General features: G+C 36.0%; 3 protein-coding genes across 7 annotated transcripts; 2 read left to right on the top strand and 1 right to left on the bottom strand.

Moving 5' to 3' along the window:
- Positions 1-5,985: 5,985 nt before the first annotated feature.
- LOC128164075 (alpha-N-acetylgalactosamine-specific lectin-like) lies at positions 5,986-11,091 on the top strand. The gene is made up of 4 exons (XM_052827805.1): positions 5,986-6,654; positions 6,966-7,048; positions 9,179-9,278; positions 9,430-11,091. Exons 1-4 carry the CDS (start codon positions 6,291-6,293, stop codon positions 9,639-9,641), a joined length of 759 nt encoding a protein of 252 aa, XP_052683765.1. The 5' UTR covers positions 5,986-6,290; the 3' UTR covers positions 9,642-11,091.
- Positions 11,085-17,716, top strand: LOC128164072 (uncharacterized). 3 transcript variants are annotated; one of them, XM_052827798.1, is made up of 10 exons: positions 11,085-11,140; positions 11,284-11,508; positions 11,702-11,838; positions 13,030-13,236; positions 13,384-13,485; positions 14,522-14,580; positions 14,953-15,066; positions 15,202-15,281; positions 15,636-15,756; positions 17,034-17,716. In XM_052827798.1, the coding sequence occupies exons 2-10, from the start codon at positions 11,327-11,329 to the stop codon at positions 17,583-17,585; spliced, it is 1,554 nt and encodes a 517-aa protein (XP_052683758.1). In that variant the 5' UTR covers positions 11,085-11,140; positions 11,284-11,326; the 3' UTR covers positions 17,586-17,716. The 3 variants fall into 3 exon arrangements, with proteins under 3 accessions (XP_052683758.1, XP_052683760.1, XP_052683759.1); XM_052827800.1 differs by having other exon boundaries at positions 13,387-13,485; XM_052827799.1 differs by having other exon boundaries at positions 11,088-11,140; positions 11,287-11,508.
- Positions 17,530-21,961, bottom strand: LOC128164074 (N-acetyllactosaminide beta-1,6-N-acetylglucosaminyl-transferase-like). 3 transcript variants are annotated; one of them, XM_052827802.1, is made up of 4 exons: positions 21,824-21,961; positions 19,119-19,957; positions 18,152-18,369; positions 17,530-17,990 (listed from the first exon to the last, which is right to left on the bottom strand). In XM_052827802.1, exons 2-4 carry the CDS (start codon positions 19,955-19,957, stop codon positions 17,677-17,679), a joined length of 1,371 nt encoding a protein of 456 aa, XP_052683762.1. In that variant the 5' UTR covers positions 21,824-21,961; the 3' UTR covers positions 17,530-17,676. The 3 variants fall into 3 exon arrangements, with proteins under 3 accessions (XP_052683762.1, XP_052683761.1, XP_052683763.1); XM_052827801.1 differs by having other exon boundaries at positions 21,811-21,947; XM_052827803.1 differs by lacking the exon at positions 21,824-21,961 and adding an exon at positions 21,646-21,781.
- Between the last annotated feature and the right edge of the window lie 584 nt (positions 21,962-22,545).

The following is a 22,545-nucleotide window of genomic DNA, read 5'->3' on the forward strand; positions in this document are numbered from 1 at the left end:
TGTAAATACATTGTATAAACAATAAAATGCTTCCTTTGATAATTTTTGCGGTACATGAATGCATGTACAGTATGTCACTGCCAACGCAGAAAAAGAAATGCACAACCCACAAACGCGTATTTATCTGCAATGTACATGTCTTTACCGTCATATCCCGCATGAATCACCAAAGACAGCATTCTATTGTTTTAAAAATAACAACTCAAAATCTTGATAATACACATTTTGACTTCATCAAACCATGACGGTTACTCCATTCAGAATATGTATAATGAACTATATGTATTTGTACTTATCAACTGGGGGTCGGGGTGAGGGACACTCTAATCCTCTCAGAAAGAATTCAATTAAGGAAACACGAACATGTAATTACAGTAAAAATTCAAAACATAACCACTTCCTCTGCAACCCCCACCCACCCCCCCCTCTCTCTCTCTCTCTCTCTCTCTCTCTCTCTCTCTCTCTCTCTCTCTCTCTCTCTCTCTACGATTATATGTGATGTAAACCCACTATTGAATTTATCTAGAACCATTTTAACAAGACTTTGGACTTTCAGTAGAGCGTACCTAGCTATTTCTTGTGTCAAAACAAGATAAAAATGACGCGATTTCAAGCGATATATATACGCATCAATAGCGTAGTCTTAACTCAAAAGCCAGACAAACCTTGTTGATTTCAAAGAGCCATGGCTGAGTGGAATACAAAGAAATAGACAGGCCTACGTTACATTGCTGTTTGCCACAACTACCCAAAGTCCAAGATCCTGTTGAAATGGTTCTAATTCACCTATTCAAATGTTTTAAGAATTTAAAAGTACATGTCTGGCCTAAGTACATTTGCGATTTTTTGTGGCACGAAGCAGCATTTACCAAACCTCTTTGCATTACATTGTACTGGTAAAAGTAAAATTCACAATACGACTGAGCTTTCATCTCTACGGTTTTTTTTATTAGTAGTCTGGTCCGATTAAGTGAAAAAAACCTTCTAACGGCAAATAATTATTATTTGGTCCAGCATGGTTTTTTAACCTAATTTGGGTATGCTGATTCCGAAAAAATATGCTGGCCATCTTGAAAATGGCGTTAAATAGGTCAAAATGGCGATTCAAAATAGCAGACAGCTAGATTTCATAATTCCTTCTTAAAGTTTCTTTGATGGGTACAAACTAATCATAACTAATTATTATTTGGCCCAGCATTAATATTTGTCATTATTGGAGTGTTCTGCGTCCGAAAAAATGTACTGTCTCTCATAATTAGTTAATAAGGTCAAAATGGCAATTCAAAATGGGAGACAGCCAGATTACATGATTCTTTCATTAAGTATCTTTGATGATTAAAAAAAATAACGATTTACAATCATTATTCGATAAAACATAGTTTTTTGTCATAATTGGGGTTTAATGAGTCAAAAAATATATGCTGAACCTAACAAAATGGTCGTACAATTAGGTCAAAATGGCAATCAAAAATCATTTTGTGGCAGACAGTTATATTTTATTATTTTTTCTTTAAGTATCTTTGATTGGTAAAATAAATAAAGACAAACATTCATTATTTGATGCAGCATAGTATTTTGTCATAATTGGAGTGAGCTAAGTCTGAAGACACATGCTGGACCTAATTCAAAAGGCGTTAAGTAGGTCAATATGGCGATTCAAAATGGCGGACAGCCAGATTTGTCCTAAGGTATCTTTGATGGAAAAAAATGCTTGGGTATCAGTTACAACAAATATAACACTGTAAAAAATAAAAACAATACCACTCCTACCCACCGCAAAAATACATGTCCGAATTATCTTTGTTCTGTTTTTAACTATATGTATTATTTCTACATTCATCTCTGTTAATGGTTTTGCATTTGCAAAGGTCCATACACTGTATTTGGGCACGTTTGCATCCACACCTTAAGTTCTACAACCTGTGACGCAGTTACAAGCTATCAAATCCAAGCAAGCTTCCGGGATGGAATCTAAAGTCATAAGTATCGGCACCAAACCACCATTACTCAATTTCCACCCATATCAGTGCCTGGTAGTGCACTCTCTTTATATGCAAAAGTAAGGCATCGCTTGTCGGGGGCATATTTTCGGGGCTCTTTGATTTCCAAATAAAGCAGACCGAACCGTGTCAGTAGATATTAAGGTGTCATGGTTATATAACTTACAGACAAACTTTTCACAATCTTTTATCATCTGATCAGTTAAATCTCCCTCGCCCAAACCTTCGAAAAGCTCATAGTTGTCTCTGTACACTTTGAGGGCAGATTTCTTTGATATGCCATAGAAAAAAGGTGTTGTGTCACACCCTGTCAGTGCGTGAAAGGCAACCAAATGCTTTCGAAGGTCTAGAGAGGGAAAAATTTTCTCCACAACAGCATGGACAGGGATGTTTTTTGGCTTTGAAGAGGTTCCAGCAACCATCCACAAGCGTCTGTTTATTTCTGAGTAGAATGAAACAAGTAGCAGTAAGACGTCGGTATCAGAAGCTGATATGACAATAGAGGTACAAGCGGATACTTGGGAACAGTGTATGGCATGCAGGACTATTCTAGTGCCTGTCTCTTCATGTGACGTCTTTAGACCAGATAAATCTATCTTATCATTATTGCATTTAACACCATCTTCATCTGCAACCCCCAGCGGTAACAATGGTTTTCCCAGTAGGTGCTTGAAAAACTATTTCCTCAGATAAAAAGGCAGCAAGATCTTTTTTGTTTTCGTTCAAATACAAAAAAGCAGACAAGTTAGTTTGTATAGGCACTTCTTTATTTTCTATAACCCTTCTTACTGGCTGTTTGCCTTTTGCCCTACGAGTACGAGATCCTGATTTTATTGATAGGTCCCTGTAACGATCAAAGAAGACATCAATTCTAGAATAAGCGTTCCCTTTTTCTGAAAACAGTTGAATCGAACTCGTCTGCAAAGTCACCAAATGTTTTCATACCATGTGTTTTAAAGCTATGAACCAAAGCCTGTCCATCTATAATCAAAGCTGATGAATCATCGTCATTGTCCACCCTCACTCCAGCCTCAACGTCCCTCAGCACATCATCCAATATAACGGCTTTGTTTCCAGATTTCAATGAACCGCTTGTGTCAGCTATTGCTATAGGCACTGGGAGAAGCTCATGTTTTGAAATTCTCCCCAAATCAACATCCCATCCAGCTTTATATGCAATAACAAGTCTTTGCAATATGTTTCTATCAGCCTTGAGAATTTTGCTCTTTTAAACAGCTTTAATGACAGTTTTAACCTTGTATAAAGAAGCAAATGTCAATGGACAATTCTTTTTTAGAACATGTTGCAACGGAACATTAAAGGCACCTGTGTCTTTGTTTTGGATTAATCGATCTTTTGCAAAGTACTCTAAATGTGCTTGGCCCAGATGTGCTGCGGAAAGTAAAGAATCTTTGATAAGATCAGTAGCTTTGTCTTGTGTGACTACATTAATTAGATGATCTCTTTCGTAAGAAGGGTAAAAAATTCTAAACTTTTTCAGAACACCAGCAAGTGAATCTTCAAACTGTGCATCAAGGGCTTGCCGACTCTTTGATGCATCCTTATGGATGAGTATATCATCTGGATTCACATCATACATATTTCTGGTAAGATGACTTTTGTGCGATCTTAAATTGTAGGAAAGAGACCACCTACTGAGGGCGGGAAGGAGTCCTTGTGATTCCTACTATGCCACCACCTTTCTTATCCGTAGCATTTAGCCATTCTTGACTCTGGTATTGATCAACTTGATTGAAGGTCCCACCACTTCTCTTAACAACAAAATTACCTTGCTGAAACTCTGCAAGAACCTCAGGAGGTAACTGATGACAATCAGCAAGATAAACACTACCCCACCTGTCATAGTTTGTATGATCGTATCGAAAGAACCATGGGAGCATTGATCGGAAGGAAATTAGATATAGATCCCACAGTCCATTTCTTTCCAATTTTGTAAATGCCAAAAGAATGGATACCAAGTCTAAATATGACCACCAAAATAGTATATTTCTTTCCATCGCTTACTCCATACAAAATATCTTGAGCAACGCTCATTACTTTCTTTTGTCTAGAGGCTTCCGGACGTTCTGCATTAACAGCACTTTCAAAAACCTCTTGCCAACCGTAAAGACGACTCAGAAACACGAGAACACTATCTGGAACACAGTTTATGGCATTCTCCTCACAGTATGTCCACTTTTCTCTTGCAGATCTGACCTTAGTATCAATGCAACATGTACAAGTTCGTGGAAGGAGTTGTGTAGAGGTTTATAACATGGCATAGTTAGAAATTTGTCATCTACAATATCTTGCCCTTCATGTAGTATTTCTCCAAAGTGAGATTCAGACCAAACATGTGGCACTAAAAGTGTTTCACGTTCAGACACAGCTCTGTTGAGGGGAAGAAACTGAAAGATATTTTGCAGTTTTAATTGTAGATTTTCTTTGAATGTGGATCTTCGAGTAATGTAAGACTGGGGCATCTCAGATTCTATTTCTTCAGCCAATCCACAATATCTTTCCAAATATCAGAGAGCTGTAAAATTTGGTGCTTTTTTGCTGCATATTCTAGTTCACGAACAAGAAATAGCATGGCTAGATCTTCACATTTGGACGCTTTCTCTGTTTTCTGCGTTTCATATTTGAAGGTATGTATGCACTTTAGATGGTATTTACCATCTGCAGCAATCAAGTCGCATACATTTCCTAATTTAACACGAAGTGTATTATCATATTTTGCATTCTTTAGGATCAGGTCACTAACAGAAAATGTTGTTATATTAAAAAGTTTCTGTCGATTCTGTTCTTGACAAAATAAACATAAATCCCAATCTACAGGTTTAAATGAATTCCATGAACATCGGGTTGTTGACGATGTAACGTTGGAGGCTGTAGAAGGGGATGGCATTTCATGTTTATTTACATTTGAGATGTGCTCAAGAAAATTGGCTTTCTTTTCCATTACTCTTATAGATTTTGGATGTATAAAATCACTACGACATTTCCTGTGACACAGAACTCTATCTGATGTATTCAATTGCTCTATTCTAACAATAGCCTCATAGTATTTTGCATCTTTAATTGTTTTACGACGAGATGCCCTATCCAATATTGTCCCTATTGAATGTTCGCTTTTAAGCTCTAAAATGTCCGACTTTTTGTCCTGGCATATTATACACATATCAATATTATGCTCATGTTTTCGTTTTAGTGTTAATGATTTATCATTCATAGTGAACTCTTATCAATGACTTGCTCATATGACGTACTGAACATCTATACTAAACTGATTTTTTTTTCGCCGTAATCAGAATTTGTTAACTCGAACCACGATTTTGTCGTTTGCGCTTTTTTATGTATGAACTTAATATGCAAAAACGAATAACGTTTTGTTTTGTTGTTCGATGGTTAATTATAATAATCATCATTCATTTTTTATAGAGTTAACATTAAAATATATAATTATAGCTCGCATAACTAGAAACAAGGTCATAGAAAATAATTGTTAAAGGCCCTCGAATCATTTTGTCAAAAACGGTCCTAATTAAGAAACTTGTGTAATTTAATTGATTTTTCGGTTATCTAAACATTTACCATCGAACAACAAAACAAAACGTTATTCATTTTTGCATATTCAGTTCTTTTATTTGATTTATTTACCGCAATTCGACTCAGAATTTAGCAGCATGACAAATTTGCGAAAATTCGCGTCCGCCATTTTGAATCGCCATTTTGACCTATTTAACGCCATTTTCAAGATGGCCAGCATATGTTTTTGGAATCAGCATACCCAAATTAGCATAAAAAACCATGCTGGACCAAATAATAATTATCTGCCGTTAAAACGTATTTCTAGAGCCTTTTTAAAAATCGGGACCATACTATAGGCATCAGAAAAAGCATTATGAAAAATTGAAATAGAAACAAAAAATCAACTGAAATTTGTCAAATTATGGTCTTCGCCCAGAAAGTTTTGACGTTTGCCTATTGACGTTTTGAAGATATATTAATGTTTGATAAACCTTTGCGTGCAGTAAGAAGTATCTCTAAGTTTTTTAACACTTTGATTCAATTTTTCTCATGCCTTCGCGTGAATTGGGGACATACATATTCCAGGCCTATTCAGTAATGCGCGGTATCGGATTCTTTCTTCTGAACATATGCGTGCATGACACTACAATTAATGGTCGACCTTTGTTCAAATCGAGACCTTGTAACGCGGAACATACTTTGAGTTTAACGACCTCACTTACTTAAGTTTATCACAAACTAGGCTTTCATCATTTTCATATGAGCATGTATACAATAATGGTACTACAGACTAATCACCGACACCCATGTGTGTTTCTTGCGGTCAACATTTACTGTTTGTTAGTTTTCGGCAATGCTGCTTCTTCGCTGCACGTCGAACACGGGTTTGAGAGAAGAGCAGATTTTGATGGCGCAACGGCGCTGACAAGGACCATTCTTCTAAATGTTTCGTCACCCAGTTTGATAGCAGCTACCAGTACCTGCAGTATTCTGTCACAAGCGGTGGCGCTGCTATATCACAGAGAACTGAAACAGTGCTACTGCCTTGATGAGAGAATTCTTCCTTGGAGCTTGCGAATTTCCTCTGATCTAAGTTGGATGTATTACGAAAAACCAGGATATAGTAAGATTATTTAATAAATAGGTTTATTCTTTTTAAAGTCTTTTAATGCTTCGTTCGAGTATATATATATATATATATATATATATATATATATATATATATATATATATATATATATATATATATATATATATATATATATATATATATATATATATCACCATGCAAAAACATTTCTTTATTGAATTATGTTTAATACTTCTAATATTAAAAATAGCCTCCATTTTAAGTCTCCAATGCAATACAGTGAAAATAAAAGTGAACAAGAAGTTCTATACAGTAACAATATCCACATACGTTCCTATTTGTAGCCGGCTGTCCACGGGCCATGGAACCATATAACGGACATCTGTACTGTTTCCATTTAAGAACTGCTAGCTTGGGACACGCTAAGGTAGGATGTTTGAAACATGCATTGTCGATCGGAATTTCAGAGCTCGTATCGTATACACATACATGTACTGACCATGGCCATTGCATAGCTCACTCATTGAACTTTTGTCGTTTGCATGAATAATTCATGACATTTAACAAATGGCTCCTTTCTACCCCAGTAAAGGTTATCTAGCTCTATGAATTTTTTATAACACAAGCGATCTTCGTTACATACTTAAAAATTCTCAATTAGTTTCCACAGAATCTGAAAAAAATGTAAGGTATGCAACACGCCGGCCATGAGTTTCAGGTGTGCAACGAGGTTAAATGGATTTAACATTTCTTTACCCTGTCCCAGGATGTACTCGTAGCATGCTTGCGCTGTGCCAACGTTTGAGTAATAGTTGGTCTGTTGGCGTTAGGTACATTGTTGGCGTTAGGTACATAACGTTGGTCCAATTAATGTTAGAACAACGTCAGGTAATATATTATTTTCAGTTGAATTATTATCAAAGGGAAACATACGAAAACTCATATCAATGTTGGCTATGGAAATATGAAATAAATATTTTTGGCTATGTGGAAATAGACCAACTTTTAAGATAAGTTATGCAGACAAGTTTTTTTCCCCTAAGTGTAAACTTATATGATTGTGTTATTGGGAGTTGATTTTTTAATCAACTCTCCTATGCAGTTACTCTGGCAAACCGAAACTGAAACAGTGTTAATTGGACCTAAGCACAAATCATCGCCGCTAACAAGAGTTAGTTCATGAAAATAATCGATAAATTCGAATGTAATGTACGCTGAAGCATTTTTTTTTAAGGAAACTTATTTATAAATACCTAAGAAATAGTACGATTTTAAATAGTACGAACACGTTTTTTGCAGTCGTATGTATTCCTACGCCAGAGTTCAATAAAGTCTCGTTCAACCATCGGCTGTCTCCGTACATCTCCGACAAGCAGAGAGTCAGAGGTCGCATCATCAAGCTATCACGTGACCTGATATCTTACTTGTCGGAAATTAACGGAGACAGCCGAGCATCTGGTTGAACGAGACTAGAGTTCATTATCGGTTGGATCCATACACTTTTTGAAATATTTCGAATACCGATACATAGTTTGATGAAATCAATTCTATTTTTAAATATTACACAACATGATTCATAAGAGTTTTCTAGAAATTCAAATAGAGATTATAAACTACTTGCCAAGCAAAATAACATATCGTTGATTTTAAGATAAATAATAATCGATAAAATCAACTTCCGTCAGTACTTCAGTACTTTGATATTAATTACAAAATCAGAATATGTTGTTTACAGTGTAATGGTTATCAAGGGGAAACAGGAAGTTACCCCAACCCTTTTTTTTACCGTCGAAGATTTGCGCTATATCGTATGCTTATTAGAACCATCTTAACAAGACCTTGGACTTTCAGTAGGACTAAGCTATCTATTTCTTGGGTCAAAACAACTTAAAAATGACGCGGTTTCAAGCGAAATATGCACCGATTGCGTAGTTTTAGCTCAAAAGCCAGACAAATCTTGTTGATTTCAAAGAGCCATGGCTCAGTGGCCAGCAGTGAAATAGACAGGCCTACGTCACATTGCTGTTTGACACAACTACCCAAAGTCCAAGCTCTTGTTAAAATGGTTCTAAGTGGAATACAAATGCAATAGCGTGCTGATAAAAAAAAAAAAACTAGAGTCATTTTTCTTTTGGCGAAACTATGCCTATTTATAAGTAATGTTCAACTTTTAAACACCTGGTTGTCTTAGAAACAAATACATGTACTCAGAATAATTTGATATGTCTCAGACAGTTTCGTTTGTGTGGTGTACATGTAAACTACTTTGTTTCGGGGGTGTTTTCATTTTACTTTTTTATATTTAAATATGCTATTCTCTTTGAAATTGTGTTCTTCTTAATATTTTTAAGTATTTGTTACTGGTGTAATATGAATACTCATAATGAAATAAAAAAAAAAGTATTGTACACATCAAACAGACAGAAAACTGAACTTGGACCTGACAGTCTGTGCATATTTTTTTTTATAGATCGAGTTGTTTAAGGCCTTTTTTGTTGTTTCGGTGTTATTTCCATCGGTGACATACGAGTTGTTATATGTGCTGTTTCTTGTACAGTCAAACTGTTCCTCCATTGGTGGTTACTTACTGGAAATTGAAAGCTCCACAGAAAACCGCTGGCTCTCCCAGAGAATGTATTTCTTCTACTACAACCAGGGTAACTATGATGTCACCTCTCTCTCTCTGTGTGTCTGTCTGTCTGTCTGTCTCTCTCTCTCTCTCTGTTGAAATTAAATTCAAACCTTAAATACAGATCTTTTAAAGAACATGTAATAATGTTAAAAGTCGCACCTGCGTGTTTGTTTCAGGTGCATGGGGATCTTGGTGGACGGGGGGTAATGACGTGGCCAAGGAGGGGAAGTATAAGTGGGGGACCTCAGGCAGGGACATCGTGTACACAAACTGGGTGAGCCCTGAACCCAACGGCGGAACCAACGAGAACTGTATAACGGTGGACTACCGCGGACACTGGGCCACAGTCCGCTGTGGACGGTATTTCCTCTATGTCTGCGAAGTGTGACGGCGCCATATATTTAAGAGAGCTGGATGAATGGCCGTGGTCATTTTATAAGCAATATTACCTTCTTTAGTCAAAAAGCTCTGCTTATAATTAACTCGTTGAAACATTATTCAAATTTCAATTTTTATATTTGGATTTTTTCTGTATTATTTATACTCAGTTTTTGACCAAAATTAAGTTTTAAAGCTGGGCCGATCTAGTTGTGTTGGGTGATTCGATGAACGTCCAGACAGGTTAGCTGTGGTGTGTCTATAGAACAGTGACTCTACATATTACATAATATATAGGTTTCGTGGCCTAACATCCACTCTTGTTAGTGCTTTACATATATGCAATGTATATAGATATGTTAGTGAGGAGCTGAGACCCTATAAATATAAACTCTGTACAAATATTGTGTTGTCAACAGTAACTTCACTGTCTTTATAAATACTGTAGTTGGCTTACTGTGCAGCGATACTATCTCCATTCGTGCTTATAAACGATTCTTATGATACTACATAATGTACATGTAGTTTTGTTGATGTCCATATATCTGTGAGGTGTGGCCTATGGGAGATGTCCGGGGGGTTCTTTCAACATAAGCTTAATATAGAACATGATTGAATACCAGCATTTTATTTGTTCAATGTTTTCAATCACAAGACAATAAAACTGTACAGATTTTGGCTTAATCAATTAAGTCTAAGAACGCTCCATGATCCTAGGACCAGTGCATGTACTTGAATTTGCTTATAAATTATTTTAATTAAAAAACATTGTATCTACATTTTTTACTCTGTCCGAAGTTTCTGCTTCCACCACTTTTTGCTTAATATTCCAATATTCAAATGGCATGTAAATTACGCGCCTGTGTCCAAGCTAGTAAAACGAAAAAAAAAGAAGCCATATTTTGTTTTAAGGGCAGTGAATTTCATAGCTCCAGGTTTCAATACAAACGAAAAAAAATGTTTACGAGGTTTTTGCATTCCAAGCAACATGAAAAGTACCAGGATGATAATGTTGAACACTTGTGCGAGGAGTCCCGAAAATTTCCAAATGGATGTCAGATTTTCCAATTATGAATCCCCATAAAGTTTCAGGTATATATAGAGTGGACGAGTAAGAAGAAATCTTAGAATGTTTCGCGAAGACTAACTTTAGCAATCAAGATGTAGATTATCTAGAAAATTAAATGCCAGAGATATATTTGAAGACGCTAAATACGATTGGACGTGATCAAATCAAATATATTGTCCAAATGCCATCTGAAATTCAGATAAGCCATATTTTACTGAAGCTACAAATATCATATTCTGTATTCAATATTATTCTTTATTGAAAATACAAACCCAAAGTTATTACTCATTCTCTTATCCAGCTTTGTTCCGACGTCAAGAACCTATTATGACGTCATCGGAAAAATCGCGCAAAATTACGTTAAAATTCAAACTACGTCGCTACGTCAAAATGGAAAAACATGTTACAATCTAGCTTTAGCGTACTGAAGTTGGAATGAGGTAAGTCAACAGAGAATTTTACTATGAATAATTTCTTGTTTTATGTTGTCTAAACTGTTCATCTGTCATTTGCGAAATATTGAGAACAATTATTTTTTTTATAAAACTATTATCACCTGGTGCAAACACCTTTGTCTCTGTAGTAGCTGTTCGCAGTAGCTAACCTACGATGATCTAGGTGTTATAATGGGCAACAAAGAAGAAAAATGGACCCAGTGTGTAACACTCGCAGTCCTCTTGATGATGGTTATGACGGTAGAGGGTACTGACCCGGTTTGTCGGCCATTTTGTCATCTGCCACCGGAAACACACGAGAAATGCAGTAGTCTGCGATTTCTTTTCTCGTGTATCAGCAAAGTTAAAATGAGGTACAATTCAGAAAAAAGTTTCATTAAATTACATCTATTTTATAAAAGTGGGTTTTAAAAAAAAGAAAAAAATTAAAACAAAATTAAACTGTGGAAATGCTGTAACGAATGTAAAGCATTTGACACATGTAAACTATATACCACAAATATGTCTTAAAAACTGTACTTGTGTATCATTTTGTTCATTTACAAGATGTACAATGAACCTTCACTGTTCCTGTGAATGGCTGCACGCACTGGAAAATGTCTATTTAGAGTCGGAGAGACTGGCAAAAGTCCGGAATTCCAACATTTTTGAGCAATGTACCGGCACTCTTACAGAAGATTGTGGTGAGTTTATCAGGCATCTCAATACAATATTATAACTGGTATACAAACTTTAAACTTTGAAAAAAAAGATACATTATAAACCTGTACATGTATACATCAAGTACCGCTACCTATTCAACAAACCCTGTTTAAAAAGAAGAAAAGGTACGTAGCATCGGGGGCAGGGGGGGGGGGGGGGGGGGCTTTTTCTCGAAGCAAACATATTTGTTTTTAATTAGATAGCAGCGAATATAGATGGAGCCCCCCCCCCCCCCCCCCCCCCCCAACTTTTCTAAGTTCAGGGTAACGAAAGCACTATATAGGATTTTCACGATTATCGTCGAGAAGCTGTAAATTCCTTTTTTTCTTATTTGCTTGCCAAAATGAGAATAAAAAGAATAAAAGAGAATGCATGGCGAGGAAACGGTCTAACCACGATGCCAAATGTAAATCGTCGTCTGAACAGTTATTGGATTAATTATTCAGTAAACGTTTTGTCAAACCCTTTGTGTTCTTCCATTATATGATTAAAAGAGTATTGCCTATTTGTAGACCTCTTATACACAACTACAACACGACCCAGCCCCTGGACACGCAACTCGCATATTTATGTAAAATACAGACTATTTTTTTCATATGCAGAAACAGAAAACTTTAACACAATAATTAGGAGTTCGCTCCTTTCCGTTGAATAGCTTTTTTTGAATAATTTAATATCCATTTTTACTATAGATTATAGAGATTGCACTCTTTTAGAGAATTAAGAATCTTTCTTTGAATTTTATCATGGTCGAGGCGTGATCTAATCCAATAAGGTTCGAGGGGCTCCATGATGGATTTGATCACACCCCGAGCTTGCTTCATCATCGCTTCATGGTTTCTAATTTCATGTAGTTATATTTGTATAATTTCCAGGAATTGAAGAACTCTATACATGTATATTGAATTTTTGAAAGGTTTTTGTTATTTTCATTTTGTATAAAATAATTGCATAAACTGTTTGCGCCCCAACAATAAGCTTTTTGCGCCATTGGTAAGATCTAATAAACTGTGCCTTACAATCAATTTGATTGAAGTGTTATCACAGACAAATTTCATTAAATTACAACTGCTTTAAATAATCATACGAAAATGAAAATAACGTAACTATGAAAAAAAAACACGATCGAAACAAGCTAGGTTTTATCCAAATAAAATTATTATTATCTATAGACGAATGGAAAGAAAAATGGAGTCATGTCCCTTGTGTGAGAATAAATAAAAAAGCATCCACGAACGACACACGGAATCCGGAAATGCAGCTGAAGCTGAATGAGATCCGGGCCAGTGTTATGAAGCTGAAAGACAAGGCTAAGCGCCGCAGACTTCTCAAAAACCTGAATGCCTTGATGAACAAAATGCCATGGGAAAATGTAGCAGGTGATGTAAATACATATTGAGATAGAGTAAGATTAAGAAAAAAATGTAGTTGATATGTATACACACAAATCAAAACTAGTAGTAAAATTACAAAATGATATAAAGGCAAAACTTTTCTAGAATAAATTATTTTGGGCTTTATTTCAGCAGAAAATGTATCGAGCGCCTCTTACAATTCCAACGACAAGGGTAAGCCGCTAGCCAGCGCCATCAGATTGTCCGAGGGGTCCCAGCAGACCAACTACTCCGGTATGGCGGTTAATATTAAATACACAACATCATTGCCTGAAATACTGAGTTGTTCTGAACCGTGCATAAAGCTTTCTTTGGGAATTCATTCGGGATATGAAGACATTGCAGAAAAAATACAAAACCCGCGTTAGCGGGTTATGTACGTTTTTTTCTGCAATGATCGCTAGCTTCATAACCCGCATCAAAGAAAGCATTTTATTATTTATATTTACATCTTTCTTTTAACTAATTAAAAAATTGATTATAAAAAGTAAGTCAATTTCACTTTATTATGGTTAATGTACATACATGTAAGTACGTTTGCGAAAAAAACCTCCCAGCCAAATCGTCTCCGGTCGCTGAAAGTTCGACTAATCGATAAACAGGGCGTGTCGATTTCAGTTTGGCTGTTTCTCTAGAGCTATATTATTGACTATAAGTTTCCGTAAGAATTAAGTAGAGGGAATCCTACTTGGTAGATGTAAATATAGAGTGATGTAGTTATTTAATCTTTGGTGACTCATTCGGGATATGAAGATAGCGACATTGCAGAAAAATTACAATGTAATTAAGTAATTTTTTTCTGCAATGATCGCTACCTGCATATATAACCCGCATGTTTCATTAAAAAAAAATTGTTTATATTTAACATTTGTCTTTTAATTAATTATTGAAGTTTTTATGAAAAGTTAGTAAAATTCACTATATTACTGTTAATGTACATAAATTGTCATTAGCTAAAAGAAACAGCCAAATCGTCTCCTGTGAGACTTTGAGTCTGACATCATCATGATTATTTCGTGCCGGCCGGGATTTTTCTTAGGTCGCTGTTGGCTTCGATAAACAGGGCGTGTCAATTTCAGTCCTGTCAGTTTCTTGTCAATTTCAGCCGCTGTAGATTTCGACCAATCGATAAACGGGGCGTGTTGATTTCAGTCTGGCTGTTTCTATAGAGCTATGAATTAACTATAACTTTCCATTTATAAAAGAAATAGAGGGAATAATACTTGGTAATTGTAAATATTTATAAATGGTGTTTGTTATTTTACTACAGAATGGATGGGTTCTATTGACAGTTGGCACCGGAAGGTCTTGTTTGAACACTGGGAAAAGGTACATTTAATGAAACCAATGATGATAAGCAACCACGCCCGACTGTGTGAGAACACGATAAGCATGTATAGCAATTTACAAATTATATCAGTGATCATATTTAATTTTTAATTAAAGCGCTCAGTGGAAAAAATGTGTGCCGGTAAATATGTTGCCGTTCATGGTGTCATAAATTGTCCAGTGAACGTAATGACCTGAATGTCCGTTTGTTCAGTCACGTGGTGTCAGGGCAAATGGACATTGTATTGACATGTTGTCACGATAATTTGGCTAAACCATCACGTTTTTGGACGTTTAATTGAATACATATGTATATATTAACATGTACATATTTACAGTTTTAATCCGATTGATTTGACTTTGTGACGTCAGGTTTCCCAGGCCGACATCATGGAGACGTTACACCGCCGCCGCACGTTCCTGCTCCTGTTCGGCGTCCTCACCGGAGCTACGGCCTTCATCATCGTCATGTTGTTTGTAATCAAGGTCAGTGATCACATGACCTCAAATTATAACAGAACCACGTGATCATTCATTATAACGCAGTTTTAACTTAACCCGTTTATATTGTATCATAACGAGGATACTGTGCATTAAATTATGTTTTGGTTTTATGTTCAGTATCAGTCGGACAAGAACGTGCGGAAGGATATCGTCTTTGACGGCAATCTGGATGTGATGGGGCGGGAGGACTCGTTCAGGTAACGCATGCGCAGAGGGAAAGGTAAAATATGACAGACATTCTCAACTCATTACAAATAAGGAGTACAAGTATCTACTTGACTATGCAGTCATCATAAGAAATAGAGCTATGATAGTGGAAATTGCTTTGAAATGAAGATAATTTTAACTTAAAATTTTCTGCACTGTTGTTTTATAAACAATTTTATAAACAATTAGTAGAGAATGAATCAAATGCAATGCATTACACCTCGTCTGCTTTCTGTATGTCGTATCATTTTAAACTGTCCATGTTTTGTTCTCTCCATGAGTTCTATGACTCTATTAATGATTTGCTTTCTCCATGAATTCAATCATTCACTGACTATTTGTAGTTTTCTTGATAAGCTTCGAAAAGAAAAAAGGCGGAAAGGAAAGGATGTTCAACTGAAGCCACTGAAAATGAATTCACTGACAATGTTTCCTAAGAAGGTGACATCAGACACAAAACCAAAGGTACGCTGATTCAGATGTGTTTCAGGTTAAACCTCTTTATTCTGAAATCTTTTGTACATGTGTAGTTCAGTATTATAATACCATTTTTTACAAAGGAAATTCATCAATTTATTGATCTTCCTGAGAAGAATATCCATGACAAATTTTAGTAAAACATGTAAATCAAAGGCAACGGCCGACAGTAAACCCTTCACGATACCACCGTCATTGGTTAACAATATACTTAACAATACTTTTTCAAAAAAACAAAGTTTGGGGGTGGGGGGTATATAGGAATCACCTTGTCAAAATTTGTGTCCGGTCCATATCTTTCTTATGGAGAAACATTGGAAGTTCTTTCTTCACACAAAGATTGCTTATGACCAAAGAGTATGTCATTACCATGACTCAAGGTAATTTGGGCAAAGTCAAGGTCACTGGCAAAAAAGTGCAAAATTCATGTCCAGTCCATATCTTTTTATGGAGAAATATTGGAAGTTCTTAATCCACATAAAGATTGCTAATAACCCGAGGATGTGTCATGACCTTGACCCAAGGTCAATTGAGGAAGTTCAAGGTCATTGTTAAAAAAATGCTTAATTCCTGTCTGGGTCATGTCTTGTATTAATGGAAATAATATTAGAAGCTTAAATTTGACACAAAGATTCCTTGTCTCAGGCCACATAAAATTATTTTTTAGATTCTCACCCCCGTCTCTCTGAAAATGGCCCGCCCCGACGTATTTTTTTTTGTTGAAAAAAAAATGTGTTGAAGAAAAAAAATTTCGGAAAAAATCGGGCTCAGTATACCAATAATTTAAAATGTTCATATTAAATGGCTGCTTGACATCCGGATTTTCGTTTGATTCGAGTCATGTTTGTTAACAATAGGATGCAATTGTCCTCATGCATTAACAGCTAACTTGAAATAAAATGGAATTTAGATAATAGAAATTGGTTTGTGTATTCATATTAGCATTAACAGTTGTAAAAAATAGAGCAGTTGTTATTTATAGAAAATGGACAGTGAAATAGATTCATATAATATTTTCTATAATAGAAAAAATACATGAGTCATGATTTTTTTCTTAGCGGGGGGTATCAGTTGTGAGTTTGCCCACAGTACCTCTAGTTTTTATCTACCAATGAAAAACGAAATGACTAAATGTTTTGCCCTATAAACTAGAAAATCCGCAGTTACCGTGAAATGAAAATTGTGCCAACGAATACCGTGTATTCTTCCAATGCGACACCATTTCTGTTTTTCAGACACCCATGTAATTTTATCTTTGACTACAGACAGACTACAGAAGAAAACCACAGATCTCCCAACAACCCACACAACCAACAAAAAAGTGCCAACCCGACCTAAACAAAGTTTCTATTGACGCCAAGAAAACTATTTTTGAAGAAAATAATAAGAATCCGAACACACATAGCCAACCTCTGTCAGATCCACAAACAGAACAGGTCCCGGAATATGCATTAAAAAGTTCCTCCAGTTATGATATCGGGGATCGGCTTTTTCCCTCGGCAATGATGCGAAGTTTTGGCACGGAGTTCGGCACCCCTTCACAGAAAACCACTAACACACTCACCGATTCAAATGAACAGTCTACGTCACAAACTGTGCGTGCCACGTCACCAAAAAGACCAGAAAGTACCCAAGAACCATCTACGTCACCAGCTGTGCGGGTCACGTCACCATTGCTAATTCCTGTAAACCATGTTACCACAGTGAAAATCTCTCCCAAACGCTTTCTGTCATCTGATGAATCCACCTCTACATCTTCATCTTCTTCATCGTCTTCTTCAACATCAGCAACCACCACCGGATCGTCGAATGGCTAATGAACATATCAACTAATTAATGTTTTTAATGAATACGTTAACTTAATATTAAAAAAAACGAAATATTTTTGTGTCTTGTTTTTTTTTTCTTTCATAGCTGGTGCTTTACGATTTCTAAATGTTTGTAAAAAGACAAATCGTAATCCTTGGGATACATGAATTGTTCTTTGGATCTCTGGTAAATCATTTGCTCCATGCACTGTAAAACGAGGCGATCTATATCCCACCGGAAACGGAAAGCAAACAGCTCCTTCCGGTTTATGAGGTACGGCAAATCTCCCACGCCAAACGTGCAGTACCCGTGAAAGGATCTAGAACCATGACACGCATGACTGGAGGCGTTCTTTGAATCCACAAATTTTGCTATATGTTCTAGACTTTTTAGATTTTGGAAATCAAGGGGCCCTAAAAAAGAATTTAAAAAATGTAAGAACCTGTCATAATGATAAACCACTGATCCTTTTTTTCGGAGGTTTAAAAATATAAAAATTGCTGAGTTAGATATGAACACGTTTCGTCACGTGATCAAATCATGTGTATATTGGGTAGAATTGAACTGGATTCACCTTTGTATGACCCTTTTATCTTGAACTGTCGAGGGTTGTAGTTCAGTGTAGCGTAAAACGTCTGCTGAGGATGCTGTGTTTTCTCCGCCCACTTTAGCACAGATTGTGCTTGAGGATTATTGACAGCAAAATGGGCGGTCTCTCTATTCATTATGACGTCACCTTCTCCAATGTAAGGCTTGACTCCTGACGGTAACTTTCCCATGTCTTTTTCGGCCCTAAAAATCATATGTAAATGTAGATCGCATTAATATTGGGAAATAAAGAGTCGATGTCGACGTTTATCTTATATAAAATGATCTAAATTCGTTCGCTCTTCCTAAATCATACGCTGATAAAGTAAACGTCATTGGAAGAGTCCGAGGGATAATTTTGATTGCTGCGGTGGGGTAGGGGGATCGAGTCCCATTTTCTGTAATTTTAATATGTAATTTTAATAAACTTTGAGTTTTCTAGTTGGGATAGGGGTTTTCACCCATCCCGCCTCCTCGATCTCTATCTAGATCCTCCAATTTAAATTTTGTACTTGACAGGACACGATCATTAAAAATATTTTTTGTGTAAATGAATACAAAAATGAGTGTGTTCTAGGATCAGCATTTTACTAAATGATCAAAATTACACTAAATGAACATCATATTACGAAATGTCACATTTGAAGGAATCCATTTTTGCTGATGTGTTGATTCAGCGCCATTTACATCGTGGGTTAAAGGGTAAATATACAAAGTAATATTGAAAATAGCATAAGACATGTAGTGAAATCTAAGCAAGAACAAGAAATGATACAATAAGCCAAGACCAAGACAACATGGGACATCCCCAATACCCCCCTCCCATATAACCCCCATAACACCACCCCCTCCCCCCCCCCCCCAAAAAAATACAAAACCAAAAACCCCCAAAACCTAAAAATCGGTAAACCATTTTTTACATTTGAATAAATTATCTAACAAATAGAGCTTACCGCTGATCTAAGGGAATTCCCGGTATACTGTTGGCGCCTTTTAATGACGTCAGAATGTTGACAATATCGCTGTTTATCTTCAACGGGAAGTCGTTTTCCGACAGATTGATAAAGTACTTCCATTCGGGATGCTTCAGAAGACTTCGTAAACAGCCGAGCTCGGCCTGCAAATGTGATAGCGTTCCCTTGGTTACACTGCGCGCGACGCTTACAGTAAATACATTCTCCTGGAAACAGCTTGCGATATTTTGAACGGCCTGTCGGATTTCCTTGGGACTATTTTGGTCGATGTGAATGCAGTAGATGTTCTGCGGCCGGTAGATGGCGCGCAGTAAACTCTCAAACTGGAAGACCGAGTCTTTCATGATGATACTGTAGGCCACGGGAAACTTGTTTTCTTTACTTGTCAGAGGACCCGTGATGTAGTTACGGTAGTGCCTGAATCTGACGCACTTCTTGGTCAGTAATGCGTACATGGACGGTGAGATCTCCCTCCGCGGATGCTTCATGTGTCTTGCTCTTGATTGGGCTGTAATGGATCCCTTGAAAAGTGGTTCACAGTTAATTTTCATTTCTTTTACATTTTTGCGGAAAAATACAGGAATGACGTCACCACTGTGCCAATCCAGGTTCCCGACCGACTTCCGGCCTTGATGATTCTGGCGAGGGTGGAACAGCAAACTGTCCAAGTTTTGACGGTGTTTCCGCTTTTCGCGCCTTTTTTCGGTCTCTCGTTTTTTCTCAATGTCGTACGAGACGTTGATAATGAAGAAAACAATGAGGACCGCGCCCAGTCCCAACAGTAGGGGTCTACTTATTACTGAGCCAGGGTACTTCATCTGTAAAATAAACCATCGTATGCATCGTCATCCACAGTCAAACTAGTATATTCAGGTCCACTCTCTACGTTTTTTTCTTCATTTCTTAATTTAAAAAAAAAACCATATTCTAATTCATAGAGACAATTACAAGATTGAAATCTATATTATCTCGTAAAACGACATGTACTCGTATGAACATAGTATGCATTCATTTAACTTTCAAGAAACTGCTCTCAAGTGCATTCTTTAACCAAAGAAATTTCAATTTTATTTCAGATAGCTATACTTATAATTTGCACATCATTCATTAATGTCTTTCAATGCAATTCTAACTACCTTCCTATCCACATGCCGGTAACTCACTATGCAAAGAAAGCATTTTGTTGTTCAAATAACTAATTTATCTTGCATTTTATATCAGAATGTGATGAATTTAAGAAATAGCCCACAGTAGAAATCATTAGGGAAATAACAAATCAATTAAAATCATTTAAAAAATGAGATCACTTTTATGGAAGTTAGATCCTGCGATCAAAAGTATTAAAATATTTCTTTTTTAAGTATTTTTTAAACATCTACACACATAGCTTAACCAAAATTCAAAACAAAATGTTGGGGTCTATATGCTTCATTTGGCGCTGCGGTGCATTTGATTTGACCTTTCTGCAGTGAAAGTGCAGATTGCACATAAACCGCTTTTCCCTCTATATTCTATTATCGGAATGAACCATGGCATCAAATTCAAATTTATACTATTCAAAATAAATGAAATTAAAATTATCATAGAGAAAAATGTTACAATTTCTTAACCTAATTGATATTTTGACCTTTTTGCACTAATAAAACGCTATTTTCATCCATTACCAATGAACATGTAATGAAATTATTTTAAAGTCTTAAACTTGTTCTCAAAATCTTTTTTATGGAAACCAGACAAGATAGAGGGGGCGTTTCAAGGGAGAAATCCTTGGACTTTGGTCAAAGTATTGAATGAACATCGTTTGAACCCTGTGGTATTTTAAATTTTGAATATTAAAATAAAATTGCAACATAAATATCCTCGGACAGAGCTTAGATGAATTTATCCCCATCACATTCTAGAAATTGCAATATAAACATATCTATAATATAAACTGCGCAAATAAAACAACAGGTCTACATCAATTAAGCGATTCAACAACTTCATGGCATTCTTCATCGATTGATATGTTTTGGTCAAACTAATTGTCAATATCCCCTCGGGCAGACAAAACACAACAACAATTAACGACAAAGGTTTAATGTAGAGCTTGTGCACTGATGTCTGGGTTGAAGGATGTGAGTCGCGAATAGAAACTACCGTCCCTGGCCGTGTTTACTCTTGGTAATAAACAATACAATACAATACTCTATAATCTATTGGAAATATACTATTACTTAAAAGAAAATTTATAATATCATGTGATTGATTCACTAGTTTTACGAATATTCACTGAGAGAGAGAGAGAGAGAGAGAGAGAGAGAGAGAGAGAGAGAGAGAGAGAGAGAGAGAGAGAGAGAGAGAGCGCACACGCCGTTTTATCATTATATATCAAATACCAATGTTTAATATTTTATGGTTTTAACATTATTAAATGTAAAGGTTGTCACACACTATATGGTATAACAGTGCCAATACTTTTCATAGAAATGCATTTTTAATGCAATAAAAAACGGAAATCAAATACCTTTTGCAGAGGATGTAGGTAACATATGTTTTCTGAATGAGCTTTCAATGCAGGGATGTATACACGTACATGTATCTATTACCTGTACACGTGCATATGTCAACCTAATTAGTAGCGACCGAAAACCATGAAATTCCAGCACACCGTGTGAAAAAAACCACTCACCTGGGATTCTCACCTGGAATTTTCACCTGTAAGTTTCTGTCACTGGATGACGTGGCTAGTCAGTCATTAGGGAATCCCCTGTGTACCACACACGTGCATTTTTTTTTCGAACAATGCTTTCTCGTCGCTGTAAATTGAACGTGTACGGACCGTGACAGCGCGACAGGTGCGCGTTCAATTCCCGACACAATGCTCCATTGATTGTATTCACATATATATACAATGTACATGTACAACTATGAAATATTGTTGATTTATTCAATTTAATCATTCTTTATTTTTCAGAAATCATTTTTTAAAAATCATTTTTCATTGAATATGAACTAATAAAATAATCGATAGAATATATTCTTATTAGATTGAAAAGTGATATAAGATAAATGAACAAAAGGTCAGCTATATAACTCATTTCCCGAGAAACTGCCATGTACTATTGCAGATTATCAAATGTTAATTTAAAAAAAAAAAAAAAAAACTAAACGAAAATTAAAAACGTAACACATATTTTCCTCTTTACGTTTTTTTTTTAAATATCTACAAGCAATAAAAAGGCTGGTTTCTTCGAGACCAGTCGGGTTAATTTTGATTTAGTTTCAACCAAGACCTAGGTTGAAAATCCGCTGTTTTTACGACTATTAAAGAATAAAAGCTGTGTTTAAAGGTCCCCAGAACCAGCATGCTTATTTGTACATAAAATAGACAAAATAGACTACAGCTTTTTTTATGATTTCTTTT

The sequence above is a fragment of the Crassostrea angulata genome, chromosome 9 (assembly GCF_025612915.1).
Source record: "Crassostrea angulata isolate pt1a10 chromosome 9, ASM2561291v2, whole genome shotgun sequence".
NCBI classification, from domain to species: Eukaryota; Metazoa; Mollusca; class Bivalvia; order Ostreida; family Ostreidae; genus Magallana; species Magallana angulata.

What these genes read in the sequence shown, in the direction of transcription:
- LOC128164075 (XM_052827805.1), top strand. Translation starts at nt 6,291, where the DNA reads ATGAGCATGTATACAATAATGGTACTACAGACTAATCACCGACACCCA. An exon ending in TTACGAAAAACCAGGATATA is followed by an intron (nt 6,655 to 6,965) that starts GTAAGATTATTT and finishes TCCTATTTGTAG; the next exon opens with CCGGCTGTCCACGGGCCATG. An exon ending in CTAGCTTGGGACACGCTAAG is followed by an intron (nt 7,049 to 9,178) that starts GTAGGATGTTTG and finishes TTTCTTGTACAG; the next exon opens with TCAAACTGTTCCTCCATTGG.
- LOC128164072 (XM_052827798.1), top strand. Translation starts at nt 11,327, where the DNA reads ATGGGCAACAAAGAAGAAAAATGGACCCAGTGTGTAACACTCGCAGTC. An exon ending in CACTCTTACAGAAGATTGTG is followed by an intron (nt 11,839 to 13,029) that starts GTGAGTTTATCA and finishes TATTATCTATAG; the next exon opens with ACGAATGGAAAGAAAAATGG. An exon ending in CATCAGACACAAAACCAAAG is followed by an intron (nt 15,757 to 17,033) that starts GTACGCTGATTC and finishes CTTTGACTACAG; the next exon opens with ACAGACTACAGAAGAAAACC.
- LOC128164074 (XM_052827802.1), bottom strand. Translation starts at nt 19,957, where the DNA reads ATGAAGTACCCTGGCTCAGTAATAAGTAGACCCCTACTGTTGGGACTG. An exon ending in GGAATTCCCTTAGATCAGCG is followed by an intron (nt 18,370 to 19,118) that starts GTAAGCTCTATT and finishes TATGATTTTTAG; the next exon opens with GGCCGAAAAAGACATGGGAA. An exon ending in GATAAAAGGGTCATACAAAG is followed by an intron (nt 17,991 to 18,151) that starts GTGAATCCAGTT and finishes ATTCTTTTTTAG; the next exon opens with GGCCCCTTGATTTCCAAAAT.